This window comes from Danio rerio, chromosome 14 (assembly GCF_052040795.2).
Source record: "Danio rerio strain M-AB ecotype USA chromosome 14, GRCz13ab, whole genome shotgun sequence".
NCBI lineage: Eukaryota > Metazoa > Chordata > Actinopteri > Cypriniformes > Danionidae > Danio > Danio rerio.
In genome coordinates, this window is record NC_141034.1 from 36,655,461 (window position 1) to 36,672,282 (window position 16,822).

The 16,822-nt window shown below is 34.5% G+C and overlaps 1 protein-coding gene across 8 annotated transcripts in view; it reads right to left on the reverse strand.

Annotated features, from left to right (window-relative positions):
- The window catches only part of mcf2a (MCF.2 cell line derived transforming sequence a), a 56,186-nt gene that overhangs the window by 32,388 nt on the left and 6,976 nt on the right, over positions 1-16,822 (reverse strand). For 4 of the 8 annotated variants that reach the window (XR_015507626.1, XR_015507625.1, XM_087281726.1 and 1 more), the window contains exons 2-11: positions 11,955-12,023; positions 9,586-9,700; positions 8,685-8,775; positions 5,582-5,701; positions 5,376-5,492; positions 5,154-5,303; positions 3,254-3,375; positions 2,953-3,067; positions 495-614; positions 208-399 (exon numbers count right to left, since the gene is read on the reverse strand). Coding sequence is in view for 4 of the 8 variants with exons in the window: in XM_087281726.1 (XP_087137852.1) it covers positions 208-399; positions 495-614; positions 2,953-3,067; positions 3,254-3,375; positions 5,154-5,303; positions 5,376-5,492; positions 5,582-5,701; positions 8,685-8,775; positions 9,586-9,700; positions 11,955-12,023 (1,211 nt within the window). In the remaining 4 variants the exon portion in view is untranslated. Of the gene's footprint in view, positions 1-207; positions 400-494; positions 615-2,952; positions 3,068-3,253; positions 3,376-5,153; positions 5,304-5,375; positions 5,493-5,581; positions 5,702-7,613; positions 7,919-8,684; positions 8,776-9,585; positions 9,701-11,954; positions 12,024-16,822 lie in introns of those variants that run through there. The other 4 variants (XR_015507628.1, XR_015507627.1, XM_087281728.1 and 1 more) reach the window with 1 other exon arrangement.

The window sequence follows — 16,822 nt, forward strand, 5'->3', positions numbered from 1 at the left end:
TTTGGAACAAGAAAATATGAGTAATTTTCAATGTTGAGTGAACTACCCCTTTAAAACGGCTGGAGTTTTAAAGCTTTAAAGCATTAAAATAGAAAACATTTCAATAGTAAAAAGATTTTATAATTCTATTGTTTTCAAATAATAAAGGTTTCAATAGTATTTTATTTAAGACATGTTGTAAGTGAACGAGTGAACGTGTAGTCTGACCTCTTCTAGACGATGCAATAAAGTCTGAGCTTGTGTCAGAGAGCTGCGTTTAGTGCTGAGGGCGGAGGTGAGGGTGTCACACTGATGTCTGAGTTCATTACAGCGCTGGATGATCAGAGCCATGGCATAGTGGTGTCCAGCAGCCAGCTGATGCCCGTGCAGGATGAGAACCTGAGCTCGACTCATCTCCTCCTGAAAAACACACGCTGCTGTCAGAGGCATCTGCTTACTGTATATTCTGTATAACTGCACCATGCAGCATGAAAAGAGAGGGGTAATGCATCTACCTGCGCACGTTTGTCCAGCCCATCCAGCTCTCTGACTGACTGCTCTGTTTGGTTCAGGGATTCTCCTATGATGCTGATCTTCCTTTCCTGTGCTCTTAATTTCTCTAAAGAGCACTCCATCTGAGGCAGAGAGAATGTTGGGAAAGCTGCACTTAATGATATAAGCTAATGCAACAATGTTTATATTTGAGAATCCTGTAAATAGCCTTTTTTTACAATAGAAATAGGAAAGTAGAGCATTCATGGATTTGTAACTAAATATTTAATAAAACACATAATTACTATCACAATAGTTAATAAATAGCATTGCCAGCATTTATAATTTTATTTGCTAAGGGTTAACAAGCTACTCTTTGCTAAATTCAACTGTTTTGCTCCTTGTATTGATCATTAAATAATTACTTATTAAATAATTATTTTGTATAGCTTTATATTACATGTGCATTCTTAGGGAATGCAAAACACAGACGTTTCGGCACAATGCTCCTCCCACACCACCCTTTTATCCCACAGTCAATTAAATAAGGGGTTCTCAACCTTTTTTACTTCAGGGCCCACTTCTTTCTCCAATCAATTTTTGAAAGCCATCCTGTCTGACATTTTCTCAAAAATGTTTGCATAAAATACTCATTTAAATCTATATTTATTAACAAATGTATATGAATATTTAAGTCCTTTCATATATATATATTTTTTTTTTCCGATAGTCTACGGAACAAACCATCTTTTTACAATAACTTGCCTAATTACACTAACCTGCCTAGTTAACTTAATTAACCTAGTTAAGCCTTTAAATCTCATTTTAATAATAATAATACCTTTATTTTAGGCGCTTTTCAAAGTACTCAAGGACACCTTACAGCAGATCACAAGCGCATCATATAAATACAAGCAGTAAAAACAACAATCAGCGTAAAGTTAAACCAGCAAATCATTAAAAGCTATCCTTAACAAAAATGCTTTTATCTGAGATTCAAAATTGGAAATAGAGTCCATCTGGCGAATGTGCAAAGGCAGGCAACTTTGGTAAAGTACAACTAAAAGCCCTGCCACCAAATGACTTCATCTTAAAGTGTGGGACAGATAACAGTTCAGCAGAAGAGGATCTCAGTGAGCGTGAAGAAGTGTACAAATGAAGAAGATCAGAAAGATAGTGGGGGGCCAGGTTATGAGGAGCTTTGTATGTTAAGAGGAGGATTTTGTATTGCATACGATAGTGAACAGGGAGCCAGTGAAGGTGAAAGAATTGGAATTATGTGATCAGAACAACGCGAGCAGGTAACTATTCTATCCCGCTGAATTCTGAATTAACTGTAGTCTATGAAGTTGTTTATCAGGAATGCCAGAGAGAAGCGAGTTACAGTACTCAATCCGTGATGTAACCAAAGCATGAACAAACACTTCAGTACTTTGTTGAGATAGTGAAGGGCGAAGTCTTGCAAAGTTACGCAAATGAAAAAAGGCAGAACGTGAGATATTACTAATTTGAGCACTAAATGAGAGCATGCCATCCAGTATAACCCCAAGACTTTACACGTGGGTTGAGAAATTGATTAGGGAGTTATCAACAAACAGGGTAAAAGATTGAGCTTTGGATAAAACAGATTTTGAGCCAACCAGAAGGGCTTCAGTTTTACTGTAATTTAACTTCAAGAAATTATTAGTCATCCATATATTAATCTCAAACATTTGGTAAGGTCAGAAGGGGGGTGCGATGTTATAGGTTTTGTGGAGATAAAAACTTGTGTATCGTCTGCAGAAAAATGAAAATGTATGCCAAAAGAACGAAATATATGACCTAGACCTGTATAAAAAGTGTCTTGAAAATTATATAGTAAAATTTTATGTGCTGTCATAATGGCAAAGATAAAATAAATCAGTTATTAGAAATTAGTTACTAAAACTATTGTGTTTAAAAATGTGCTGAACAATCTTCTCTCTATTAAATATAAATTTAGGGAAAAATAAACTTAATAACTCAGGGGGCTAATAATTGAACTGTATCTATTTTGGCACGGACATTTTAACATATAGACCACATAACGAGTAGAGCGTGTAATACAGGCTTTTATTTAGACATTTTTACATGTTACTGGATTAAAAAAATTCCTTGCCTTGTTAATGATGACTAATAAATTAATAAATTAAAATTGAATAGTAATTCTTTATTGTAAGGTGTTATTCAGACATATATTAAAAGGCATTAAATATTAAGCAGTAATATTGACATACAACGGAGAAATTTAAATTGAAAATTAGTTGAAAACTTATGGAAAAATGTAAATAAGTATTATGCAAATCTACTTCCTGCCTTGACAGATTCTAATGAATCAGCAGATGTGGGTATAATCAGATTCATATCCTGATCAAATGCCAGCACTGACTGTGCATTAGCATATGTTTGTAAGTTCTGCCTCAGCAGCCAGTTTTCAAAGTTGGAACGTGAAAAGCAGCTCACCTCCTGAAAACTGTGCTCGTATCGCAGCAGCTGTAAATACTGCTGCAGTTTGAGGTGGTGTTTATCAAAAAAGCCGTCAAAAGCAATCTCCATATCAGTGAGCTGAGCCAGCAGCCTGCAGGAATACACACACACACACACACACACACACACACACACACACACACACACACACACACACACACACACACACACACACACACACACACACACACACACACACACACACACACACAAGGTACATTAGGAATCTCCTTTTAGGATATAATCGTGTAATGTGTGTTTTTGTGAAGCTCTCCACCTCTGCATGGTGTCCCAGTCCTGTGTGATGTCCCAGCGTGTGTCCACGTCCCCCTCTTTCCTTGAGGTCTCCAGGTTAGAGAGCAGCTGCCGGCCTTCCCTCATCACAGACCTGATGGCATCCTTCAAAATGGAACAAAATTATAAACGTAACAATAGTATTATTAAACATACATATTGTTGTTGTTGGTGATAATAATACATAATTTTGAATGCTATGGTCTCTGCAGTAATTAGAGAATTCAGCATGCTGTCACATGAATAAAGTACATTCTAAAATATATGTAAACAGGATTTTTTTTCACCACTTAGAAAATTTGGTTTACATAGATACCACGCATAATCACATACATACTGTACATACAGACATTCACCAAAAATGGAAGATCTATTAACATTAGATCATTTCAAACACAAATATTGTTCCCACGCTGTCAGGAACAGCAGATTCAAGGACCTTTTAAAGCACCCTTCATACCCTAGCATGTGGAGCGCCATGAAAGTCCTTACTGTACTTATAACATTTTTCTTACACTTCAAATTTACATTATATATTTTAAAAAATTGACCTTTTTAAGTCATGTTCAAAGAACTAATACAATTGGTTGAATTCAGTAAGAGTTATATTCATATGCCTTTTCCTAAATATAGATAGAATGTGCATTTTTTATCAGTATTGTTGTACAATATTTACATTTTAATTCAATAATTTCAAAGCTATTTCAATTTAAATTTCAATTGAGCACAACTGTTGAAATAAAACCATAAACAAATGTAATTTCTAATTTAGTCCAAGCACTTTCAAGGACCTCTGTTTGTTTTCAAGTATTTTCCAGGCCTTGAATCAATGTGTCGAAAATCAAGTACGTTTAAATACTTTCAAGAAGTGTGGGAAGCCTTTGTACAAAAACCCAAAAGCATTTATACATATAAATGTACCTGCTGTACAGAATAATGTACCTGACATACAGAATATTTCAGAAACTACTAATCAATTGTACTTTTCACACATAACCATCTTTAGGGCTTTCAGAAAATATTGTAAAAAGGTGAATAGCAATTCATTGGGTAAAATGCTTTAAATCTACCAGAAATCTAAAGATTTATATATTGACACATAAAAAACAAATAAATACAATCAAAATCCAACCATTATATGAGACCTGCTGTAGTTTTTGTTTACTGTACACACTATACAGAACCTATTACTTTACTAATTGTTTTGTATATAATCAGAATATTTGCAAATTATACAATAATATTACTGAAAGGGAGGCATGGTGGCTCAGTGGTTAGCACTGTCAGCTCGCAGCAAGAAGGTCGCTGGTTCAAGTCCTGGCTGGGTCAGTTGGCATTTGTGTGGATGTTGCATGTTCTCCCTGTATTCGTGTGCGTTTTCTCTGGGTGCTACAGTTTCCCCAACAGCCCAAAGATATGCGCTTCAGGTCAATTGTATGAACAAAATTGTATGTACAACTGTAGTGTATGAATGTGTGTGTGAATGTGAAAGTGTATGGGTGTTTCCCATTATTGGGTTGCGGCTGGAAGGGCATTCGGTGTGTTATACATATGCTGGAACAGTTGGCTGTTCATTCCGCTGTGGCAACCCCTGATGAATAAGGGACTAAGCCGAAGGAAAATGAATGAATGAATGAATGAATGAATGAATGAATATACACATTTACAAAAGTAAAAATCTGTAGATTTCTCTGCGTCCGTGTGAGCCCATTACCAACCAAGAGTGTGATGCTATCATGTCGATATAAAAAAATTTTTAAAGAATGTTTCAAGAACTTTGCTAAAAAAAAAAAAAGTACAGCAAGTTTCTAACAAGCTGTACCTAATAATGTGGCCAGTAACTGTTGAGTGTTAAAGTTGCAAATGCACAACCATTAAATTACCTTAAGCCTCCTGTATTTCTCAGTGTGGGATAGCAAGAGGAACTCAATAGCGCTGCACTCTTCTGATAACTGTGTTTCGGCCAGTTCTGTACCAAACGCCTGCAGCATCTGAGCAATGTCCTTAACCATAACTGCAAAACTCTCAATAGCCTGTAAAGAGCAAACGTCTTCAGTATAATGTGATGTTTCTGTGTATTTATATAATGACATCACTGTACTTACAGTTCTCAGGACAATCCAGTCGCTGTGGCAGTAGTCAAGAGTCCCTCCAAACTCGGAGGTCAGCTGGTTTTCATCAATGTACCGCAGCAGATCTGTGACCGAGCTCAGCATCACCACCTGAACAGACATACATGCAGGTCAGGGTTGGTAATGAAGTTCCCAAACAGCATGAATTACAAAAAATTAGGGTCTGCAATGAGTCCTACGGGCATTTTGAGCATGAAGTCCTCTTGACTAAAGCGGAAGCCGAGGTCTGTGACGGTGCGCTGGAAGAAGCTGGTCGGTCTTAACACCAAGACCAAATGCAGGTTTCCAGGAAATGAGGCCTAAGAAATACAGAGACATATAAATACTGATACAGACTGAATTAGAGGCCAATAGAGTCATGCTTAACCCTCAAAACATGAGAAATGCAACACAGAGAAGAAAGTTTCTATATTCTATTTTCTGAAGTTTAACCCTTCACTGTGAATAATCATCACACACACACACACACACACACACACACACACACACACACACACACACACACACACACACACACACACACACACACACACACACACACACACACACGTTTAATGTTTTTAAGAAGTCTCTTCTGCTCACCAAGCCTCCATTTTTTTATCCAAAGATCAACAAAAGGCTGTGAAATGTTTTTAAATAATTTCACTGTTTAAAATAACTGTTTTCTATTTGAAATACATTTGAAAATGTTCATTATCCCTTTGATTTCAAAGCAGATTTTTTGTATCATTACTCCAGTCACATAATCCTTCAGTGATTGTTGTAATATTCTGATATTTTAATTATGAGTATTATGTTGAAAACAGCTGAGGGGAAATTTTTTAGTTTTCTTTGATTAATATAAAGTCTTTTAAAAAATGTGTTTAATCATATTACATAACAGTCAATAATCCTAAACTGTAGATTTTAATATATTACAAAATGCTACACACTAACATTAATTAACAATTAAAAACGCTACATATATTTTTTACTTTTTATATAAGTATATATAATAAGTATGTTAATGTTAGTTCATATAAATTTGTATAAAAAATGTCAGAAAAATGAAACCTTACTGTAAAATGAAATAAATATAAGTTTATACAATATAAATTATAATAAGTAACAAATGACATAAACCATTTCAGCACTTAATGGATGAAAATGATTGATTTAAAATCAAACACTGAAAAAAAAAATAGGCAAAAAAAAAATACAATTATATTGCAAAACAATTACAAACTACAACATTCCAACTTTTTTTCTTCTCTTGATTTTTCCACTTTTCTTAAATTTGTGTTTAATATTTTTCTAGTACATAAATGTGGATGCACTCGTGTTTGGACCATTATTTTGGACAAGTTATTTTGTTAGATATATAGCTTCCTATGAAAAATATGAATTTAAAATATAGATCTGTGAGGGGTGAACTTATATATGAGCACTGTATGTAAACTATAAACTACAGATGACTGCACAAATGTAATTGTTTTTATAATTATGGAAATACTTAAATGTAATAATCACTACTTCATTCATTTTTAATTACAGCATTTGAAGTGTTTTCGGCTTATTAGTTTGAGATTTAAATATAGTTATAGTGATAGATAGATAGATAGATAGATAGATAGATAGATAGATAGATAGATAGATAGATAGATAGATAGATAGATAGATAGATAGATAGATAGATAGATAGATACAAAATTGTATCACTTATCGACAACTGACAATGAATCTGTGGCAACAAAGTATCAATCAAACTGACAAGACGTCACTAAAACTAGTTAACACGTTAAAAGCGCCAGCTTAACTGCTCCCAATGACAGCGCCTGTACGTGCCCGGATAATCGATCGTCAAAGCAGACATTAACTAAACAGCAGGTCAAGCATTTAAAACAAAATCTGTCTGACAAGCCTAGTTATTACCTAATCACACAGAAACTCGACAGACATTGCGATTTTTAGCCCGGCTCAGAAAGAACGCCACACATGACATTGATTCGTCCTACGTGTTTGTAAACAAAACATCCCCAGTGAAAAACATCGACCCGGAAATCGCTTACATTCATCATAAAGCACTATTTTATAAATTGTGTAAATAAACGCCGCCTTGTCTGGCTGTTCCCAGGTGGAATGACTAAGCTAAAGCCGCCCGTCGCGCCGCAGTACCGCTGCCGCATTGAGCTCAGCCAAACTTCAGTCAAACTCCTCACCCGCACACATTACCGTGGAGCGGCGGATCCTCGGGAGTCCTCGCCGGTAGTTTCGCTCGCCCATAGTTATCGGCGTTTTATCATGAGGCTGCTTTAAGACCTCGCCCATCCTGCTGTGGCAGCCCGGTGGCCGGTGCAGTGGCCGGTCTGCGAGATTCATCTGTCCTGCGGTGTCTTCACCGCTCTCTCGCCTCAAGAGCGTCATCGTGTACAAACCTGCGCATGGTTTGTGCAAACTCAGGCACTGGGTTCGGGTTTCACACACTGATCTGTGAGCTGCTTTAAAACCGGCCATCTTCAGTCAGAGGTGCCGCATTTAGTTATTTATTCAGACTGGAGCTCAGAGGACTGGGCTGAAAGCACATGCTGTTCTGAACTGCGGTGATTGACTTCAGCACCGCGGACAGCGACGTTCAGCACGCGGTCAATACAAAAGCCCCCAAAGGACTCACAAGGGGTCAAGGGTTTCAATTAGGCTGTTTAAATGAATAATACTAATGCATTTCATGTAAAAAATTATTTCAACGTATCTTTAACGCTGCAATTATTTTCACTTTCTGAATTAAAATGCACTTTTTAAAAAATGTATTTAATTAATGGGGCTTAAATTGTAGTTCTATTCTAATAGAAAGATGATATAAATCGAATGATGACGTATCAAGGTCATTATGTTTTTAAAAAGCTCCACAGATTCTGAACTTTTAATAAAAGGCACATTTTGTTCAAGTCAACTTGAGTTAATCTTAAACTTGGCGACAGTCCAAATTAAAGAATTTGAATTAACCCATTATAATAAAAAAACCTATTAAGTAATCACTGCAGAATAATCATTATTCGTGCATTAAAGGTGCAATTAAAGTGGTAAATTAAATTCGAACAGATAATTCTAGCTCACACATATATGTATATACACATGCACACACAGACACCCACAAAACCTCATCCTTCACTAACCCATATATTAACCAATATTCATAATAAATTAATTTCATACAACATTCAGCAGTACACTTATTAAATAGAACAATGAAATCTTTTCTTCAATGATAAAATATGATTATTAATCAAATATATTTTCTCTCACCGCAATCCTTGCCAGTGCTGTTTTAATTGATGTCCAAGTATCCAATCTTCTGTCTAAAATGATGATAAATTTGACACCAGGTTGTCGTGCTCTGAAAATATGTAAAATGCATTGTATCAAAGTAACTACTGTACATTGCTCTTACTTGAAAAAGTGGACAATATCGAAACAATAAATGTGAATTTTTTGTGTGTATTGTATGGAGGGATAAGTGAAATTTATTCTTGCATGTTTTCATTCACCACCGGTCAAAAGTTTGGGGCCAGTAGGATTTTTAAATGTTTTAAAATAAATTTATGCTGCTCACCAAGGCTGCATTTCTATAATTAAAAATACAGTACAAATGATACAATTGTGAAATGTTATTGCAGTGTAAAATAACTGTTCAAAAATAGTTTATCATTTAATTTAATAATTTATTTCAGTGATTTTAATGATGAATTTTCACCTTTATTATTTTAGTCTTCAGAGTCACATGATCCTTCAGAAATCACTCTAAATTTAATTATTATTAATGGTAATTGTAATGAAAGTAATAATGATTGGACTTATAATTTCATTTAAAAATACTTACAATAAGTAATAAATAAATATTTAATGAATACTTATTTTTAAGTATTCTGAATACTCATTTTTAAACATTTAATAAATGCCACCTTGATGAACAATAATTAAAAAAAAAAAAAAAAACATTACAAAAAAAAACTGACTCAAAGCTTTTGACTGATACATTGCATATCTATATGTTCTGCATTGCACATAGGCAATACTGTACAATCATTTGAATAGCTTAATTTGTGTAAGGGCCGTTGCAAGGCTTTATGTGAAGAGAATACATAAAGAACTGTCGCTGTGCTGCAATGCAGTCAGATGGAGAGGATTGCATATATTAGACACAGACCTCGGGATCAGTGTGAGGTATGAGAGAACTTTGGCCAGCGCTTCTTCGGGAATGTCACTGAAAGCCGAGCATTCTGGGAGAGTGATGATGACACTAGAGTCCTCACCACGTCCCCCTGCAATTCACACAAACACAGCAAATTATCAGTCTCTCACTTTATCAGACTTATTCTCATGCCCATGATGTTTGTTGAACATGTTGAGACGAGCTGTTAGAGGGAGAGTTCAAACTAATATGAACATTTTCTGTAAATTTAAACATCATGTCAGCCAAGGTGTAGAACAGGTAGAACAATAAAAAGATTTTCAAAAGTCAATGGCTACTTTTGAAATAATAAAAAAGGAAGACAGCAACACCCATTGCTCCAGATGATACATTCAGGTCTAATGAAGGGAAACAATCAGCTTGGACAAGAAACGTTGAAGAAGAGCATTATTTACAAGGCTATGCTAACATGAATGGATGGAAAATAGAAAGCTTAAAGGTCTCGTAAAGTGCTTTGAAATGTGGATTTTTTTGTTCGATGTTTGATGTAATCTCAACTGAAAAATTAAGAGGTGGGACAAAGTAGCCAATAGCGTTTTATTTTTACCCCAGCTAAGCCAGTGTGAGGGATTGAAATCAAGTGCATCAAAAAAAAAAAAAAAAAGAGAAGGTGTTGAAGAGGGCGGGGCATGTCAGATACTTGAGAGCATTTGATTGGTCAAGATTTGATGAGAAGTTGAAGTATAAGGTGAAGTGAAAAAATTGTTGATTCATTTAGGCAGAAGTGACTGTTGTCATTGTATTTGGACTACCTGTTTTTTGCGCTGTCTGGAGCCAGCACCTAAGCTTTACACTCATCATAGCGCACACGTGCTGCTGATGATGTGACAATAAAAGTGATTTGATTTGATTTGACAAACTGCAAAACTTTGAATGTTTATAGCAGATTTTTATCTTCTAAATGTGAATTTTGTCACTGTTTTGGAGTAGCTTATATCCTTAAAACTAATCTGACATGTAAAACATTTTATTTCACAGAACCTTTAAAATTGTTTTGAAATATAAGATGAATGTAGATGAGTTAAGAATGTTGCTTTTATTGATGTATTTTCCCTTGATGATTTAATCAGCTAGTTGAAATGAGAGGAAATGAAAAATTTAAACCAGTTGTGTCTTTGCTTATAAAAATGTGAGACGCAACATTAAGGAACAGTTAGAAAACACGTGCAGAATAAAGCACAAAGGTATCCAAACAGCTACTGGGTGCCTGTAAACAGAAACTTGCCACTTGCAGACCAATCAGAGATCTTCTGATTGCTCTACTGCAGCTAGGGGTGTCAAGCTCAATTCCTAAAGGGCAGCTGCCCTGCACAGTTTGGTTCCAACCCTCCTTCAACACACTTACCTGTAGGTTTCAAACAAGCCTGAAGGACCTAATAGTTTGATCAGGTGTGCTTAATTAGGGGTGGAACTAAACTGTGCAGAGCTGCGGCCTTCCAGGAACTGAGCTTGACATCTGTGGACTACTGCTTTGGAACTGACGTTAATGAGAGGCAGTGGCATTGCCAATCCAGTGGCACCACTAAGCGGGGGTAAATAAGGACAATTTTAAAGGCCCACACACTTTGGAGGACTCAAGCCTGCTTTATTAGTATTACTAGTACTAGCAGGGGGCACAAAATGGAGTCCAAATTTGCTAGTGGCACCCCTGAAAGGAGCTGTGTGTAAAAGTTGAAGTTCTATTAACTTGACACGACATCTAAAAAACATGCAGCTCATGACATGGTGCTTAAAAGACACAAGACATGAGTGTAATGGTCACACATGCTGTCTAACGTGTGTTGAGAAACATTGGAAAGAGGTGCATTGGAATGGAAAAACACCATAGAAATGGCCACCTAGTCATGCAATAGGAAACTTGAGACTGCTGTGAACATACTCAAGACCATTTACTGAGGGTATGCATTAAGGGTATGAGGATCTATTAAAAAATAATATACATTTTCTTGCATAAACAGATCAATTCCCTTTATAAGACTACAATTTATTGTCAGGATGTGCGTGTTGCCTGTATGTTTTTTTTTTTCAATCCAAAACTGAAAAGTATTCCATCAATTTTTTCATCTTCACTTCTCACAAACTTGTCCGAGTTTTCCAATCTTTTAAACACAAAAGTAGATATTTTAAAAAATAATAGTGAGAACATTTTCATTTTTGCATGAACTATGCTTTAAATATTCTTCTGAAGACAAAAAAAAACATCAAATTTATATAGTGTGTCCTGAGGGTGAGTAAATTAACAGCAAATTTGACATTTATTGGTGAATTATCCATATTATGTCCCCTTTCTTTCACATCTAGTAAACAGAAACTGAAAACCACACCTGATAAATAGGCCACTTGTTTCTCAATGTATCCGGCGACCTCCTGCAGACTCACAGATACTGTAACCTCTGAGGAGACAATGAAGAGCCACACATAAATAACACAGCAACAATACCATACGCGTGTGTGAAATTTCGGGAACAGCACCACCTAGTGTTCTCATATCCAAACTACAATAAACTGCTGTGCTTTATAAAATATAGTCTATTAACGTATTATAGTGAAATTAACAACACTTGTAGTTACAGAAGCAGGAAGATTAATGCATTCATGTGTCCTGAACCATCAGTGTGGACTGAAGATGGTGGTTTGGTTTCCTCTGAGCCTCATCTCAGGATACAATACACTGAAAATGGAGGTTGACAACAGCGGATGTGTTCAAATTACACACAGACCAACATCTCGGGTGACTTTACCATGAACACGTCCTGCAGTAAAGAAAAACAAGTGAGTTCTGCAAAGAGAAATGCAATACGCCGGACAGCTAATTGATTATTTCAGGTTTCTATCAAGTTACATTGAAGTTTCTCTTCTATTTTTGACTTCAGCTTCCTGTGAGATTTAATGTAGCAGCAATTGATTACAAAACATGTCATTCATCCAAAATATAGAGTCCTGTCTAGTAGAATACTAGCTAATATTTTTTATACAGGAAAATGTTAGCTATATGACCTATTATAATAGGAAATTAATGCTGTGGTTAATGTTTAATGAGTTTCCAACAGGTTAGGCAGAGATGAATGTAGTGAGGACTGAATATTTAATAGAACTCAAGACAGACTCAATAGCTTAAGTATGGAGTGGATGCATTTAAACAAGATGGTTCACATTTCTACTTTAAGTTCCCTTTTTCACTCAAAATATGTTTTGCTGCATGTTCAAACTAATTATTTAAAATGAGCTAAGACAACACAATTCTTGAGATTTTGTTGGGACAACTTAATTGTTTTATGTTCAAGCCTCATCTGTAAAAACGAATACGTTACCTTAATTCATTCATGTTGTCCCAACACAAATCGATTGGGTGGAACCCAGGTTTTTTTTTTTTTACAATGTTGAAGAATACAAATTGTCCTGTAGTAGGCGACACTGTAAAAAATTCAGGGTTCCACACCATCCATTTGTGTTGGGACATGAACAAATTAAGCTTGCTTACTAATTTTTACAATTTTTACAAATTGAAGTGGATTGAATACAAAACAATTAAGTTGTCCCAATGAAATCTCAAGAATTGTGTTGTTTTATCTGCGCCAATAGTGTAGTGTGTAGACACATGGCAGTACTGTGTTCACGGCGACCAGAGTTCAATACCCGCCTCAAGGTCCTATGCCAATCAATCCTTCCCTTTTCTCTACTCCCCATGCTTTTACTGTCCTATCAATTTAAGGTGAAGACCCCCCCCCCCCCCCCCCCCCCCAAAAAAAGAATTATGTTAATTAATAAATAGTTTGAACAAGCAACAGAATTTTTTTTAGTAGTAATAATAATAATATTAATTTAATAATAAATATATAGCTTTAGGTTTGTGCAAAGAGTACATCTATGCAAATACATTAGCAATTCATATAATTATTTTAAAAATCTTGTTTTATCAACTTGTGCCATTAAATATGTATGCATGCATTTATGTGTGCACAAATACATGCTTCTGAGTAAAATTTAATGACTATCATACACACTTTTGCTATGTTTCACAGAAGCAAAGATTAAAATGCTATTCAATGTAACAAGAATTTATTTCTATTACAAATTATCTTGTCAAGCAAACGTAAAACAATCATCATTCAATGACAAATTAAAATGATAAATAAAATTTTTAAAAAAACTTAATTTGATTACTTTGCCACTATCCTACAAATCACTAGATTTTACCCATATGTTGTCAGCAAAAAAAGTTTGAAATAATTAAAAATGTATTAAATTGTAATATGATCACTTTGTTCTTTTTTATATTTTAATAAATGCAGGTTTGAAAAAGTAAAAAAAAAAAAGGTTTTAAATAAAAAAAATGTATCTGCTACACTGAATGATGATGAAACTTTATGATGGATTCATTTTCATATTTAGTTATTATTTTTAGTTTTTTTTAATTTACAAATACTGTTTATATATACATTACTAGACTTATTCCATCTGAATGGCAAAAACACTTTTCTTATAACTACAAAACGTAAACAAAACTAAAAATCATTCAGTATGCAAAGTCACTAATAACATGAGTGCTGTATATTTGCACATGATGTTTTTTAGGCCCTTTGCTGCCCTTATATTATTAACTTTAGGTAGCATCGCCCTGCTAAAACAACACACAGAGAAAACCACACCCTACACTCCTCTGAGGAAATGATCAGAGAAATCACTCTGTGTAAAACAAACACATGCTTCTGTGTCCATGTCAACCCAGTCTGAGAGCTTCTCACTAAATAAACAATAAACCTGCACTGCATTAGCAACCATATATGAATTGAGAAAGATTGACAAGTTTGTCTTAACTTTTCTTAAATTCAGGTTCAGGGTAGAATAAATAAAATCCCACTTACACACACATAATTGCTGCATTTATGTTTAGATTTATATTTTGGCATTTAGCAGTTTTTATTAGCTATTTTAGCCCCTGGAAGGCAGACTTTGCTTTATACTGTATGCATATTTGCAGGGATAGTTGCTTTAATAATGTAATAAAGGAAGGTTGTTAATTCAAACTGAGCTTTTCCAAAAACACAAAGAGAACAAATTCTGAATGTTTCCACAAATGTCACCCCTCTTTTTAAAAAAACTAAATAGGTTTTAATGTTAAGATGATTATTTGCCTGAGCTTTTTACTCTAACCATCATAGATGAATATGTTTATGGACACAACAGTATCTGGACACTGCAGTTGTACACTTGTTTTGCAGTCACTGCATTGTAGTACTGAGCAGGATAAGTGAATTTTTTCATTCAATCAAATCAAGTTGTGTTGTAAAATACAGATGTTTTGGTTGTCAAATAATCAATGTAAATTTTTAAAATTGTGTCGGTAAAACTCACATTAACACACGACAGTTAGTTGGTTTGTACTTGTTTGACATTTAATCTATGTGTGGCCTAAATTTCTAAATCCCAACTAAACCATTGTTTTTAGAATGACATCAAATGAAATCTAAAACTTTAAAGCCATATTTACTGTGAGGAATGGTAAATATGAGTCTCAGACTTCCCCCTTAAATCTTTCATGCAATATGAATAGATAAGCATACAGTACAGTCTGTGTATAAGAGAATTAAATACACAGATATGCCTTTCACACTGTGCTTAACCCCAGATTATCATCAATCTAAACACCGCTTTTCACCCTGGGTAAAAACAGGTTTCACATCTGTAATTTGAAAGGCACGCTTATGGTGTTAACCCCTTATTGTAATGCTGAAGTTTGTTCGGTGTGAAACGCAGAGGTGTTTCCTTGTTGCTGCCTGATGCTAAGCAAGATCAGGTTCATGACATGTCAGTAACAGGAAACGCAACAGCAGTCAGTGAGAGAAATGTACAAACTATTAAAAGAAAGTGTGTAAATTGGAGTGCATCTCATGAGGGTTAAAACAGCTAAAGACTAATGCGGTGACTTTTTATAACCGATAAGATGCAGAAAGGTTGCCTGCTGTTTGTCCAATCACCAACGATGACACCAGTAATATGCAAATAAGAACGTTAACCCAAGGTTTTTTTACAGTGTAATTATTTGTTAACCCCCGGTTAACAAAGTGAAAAGTGAAACGTAATTACAATTAGCCCAAAACACAATCTCAAGTGTGCCAGAATGTGAGCTCAGATTTAAAGGCACAGTTTGCCTAAAGAAGAAAAATGGCTGTTAGAGCTTGGTAGAGGATTTAAAAAGAGTTTTAGATAACTGTTGCCCACAGTGATTCATAAAATGCAAAGTCAACAGCTTTTTGTCAAGTCAGTCATTGAGCTAATGCACAGTATTGTTATAACATATAATTTCAGCGTACTATAAATCAGATTTTTATGTTTTATAACAGCAAGAGTTATATTTTCAAATGAAGTGACGTCCTGTAGGGTAATAATTAGCATTTATGACATTACACAAACTCTTATAAAAATTTTTTTTTAAAAACTAAGTGCAAATTCAATTCAAATCTAGGTTAATATGGGTTAGGTTGAAACGATCCTGCTTATAAATATTGTTTAGCTAAAAACTAAGGCCAGTTTTTTCCGCTTAACTGTTCTTCCCATCATGCATCATGAACATTAGTGTGAAATTTCCCTAGTCTAAATGCTTGTACATTTATCAATGCAGATTATTGCTGCAAGTCTTTTAGAAGATAAAAACATGAATGAAGAACTGAATGAAAAATGTACTGAACTAAATATTTAATATGTTTAATATTTCTAAATAATTTCTAATATTTCATTTTTGTTTTTCTAAATATTTAATATTTTTTATATTTCTTAATAATTTCTAATATTTTATTTTTATTTTTCTAAATATTTAATATTTCTAATATTTAATATTTCTAAATATTTAACTAAATAGATGTACTAAACTAAATATTTCTTATTTTACATAGAAAATATTTAAGAAAATATTTAAGAAAATACTGAATAATAATGCTGTCTACTTTATTCTGCATGTACTGCAACTACTGCATTTTAAATTATGGGTTGCACTTCCAGTTTGAGAAACTTCCATTCAACAGAACTGGAAGTTATTTTAAATAATCAGGCTGAGCTCAGAAAGTTATAGTTACGCTCTATAATTAGCCATCATCACGAAGAATGCTGCTACAGTTAGCTATAGTAAAGTATCTGTCATAGTTAATAATAAAGTTATTCCCCAAATATAAATATTCCTTGTTAAAAATTCAGG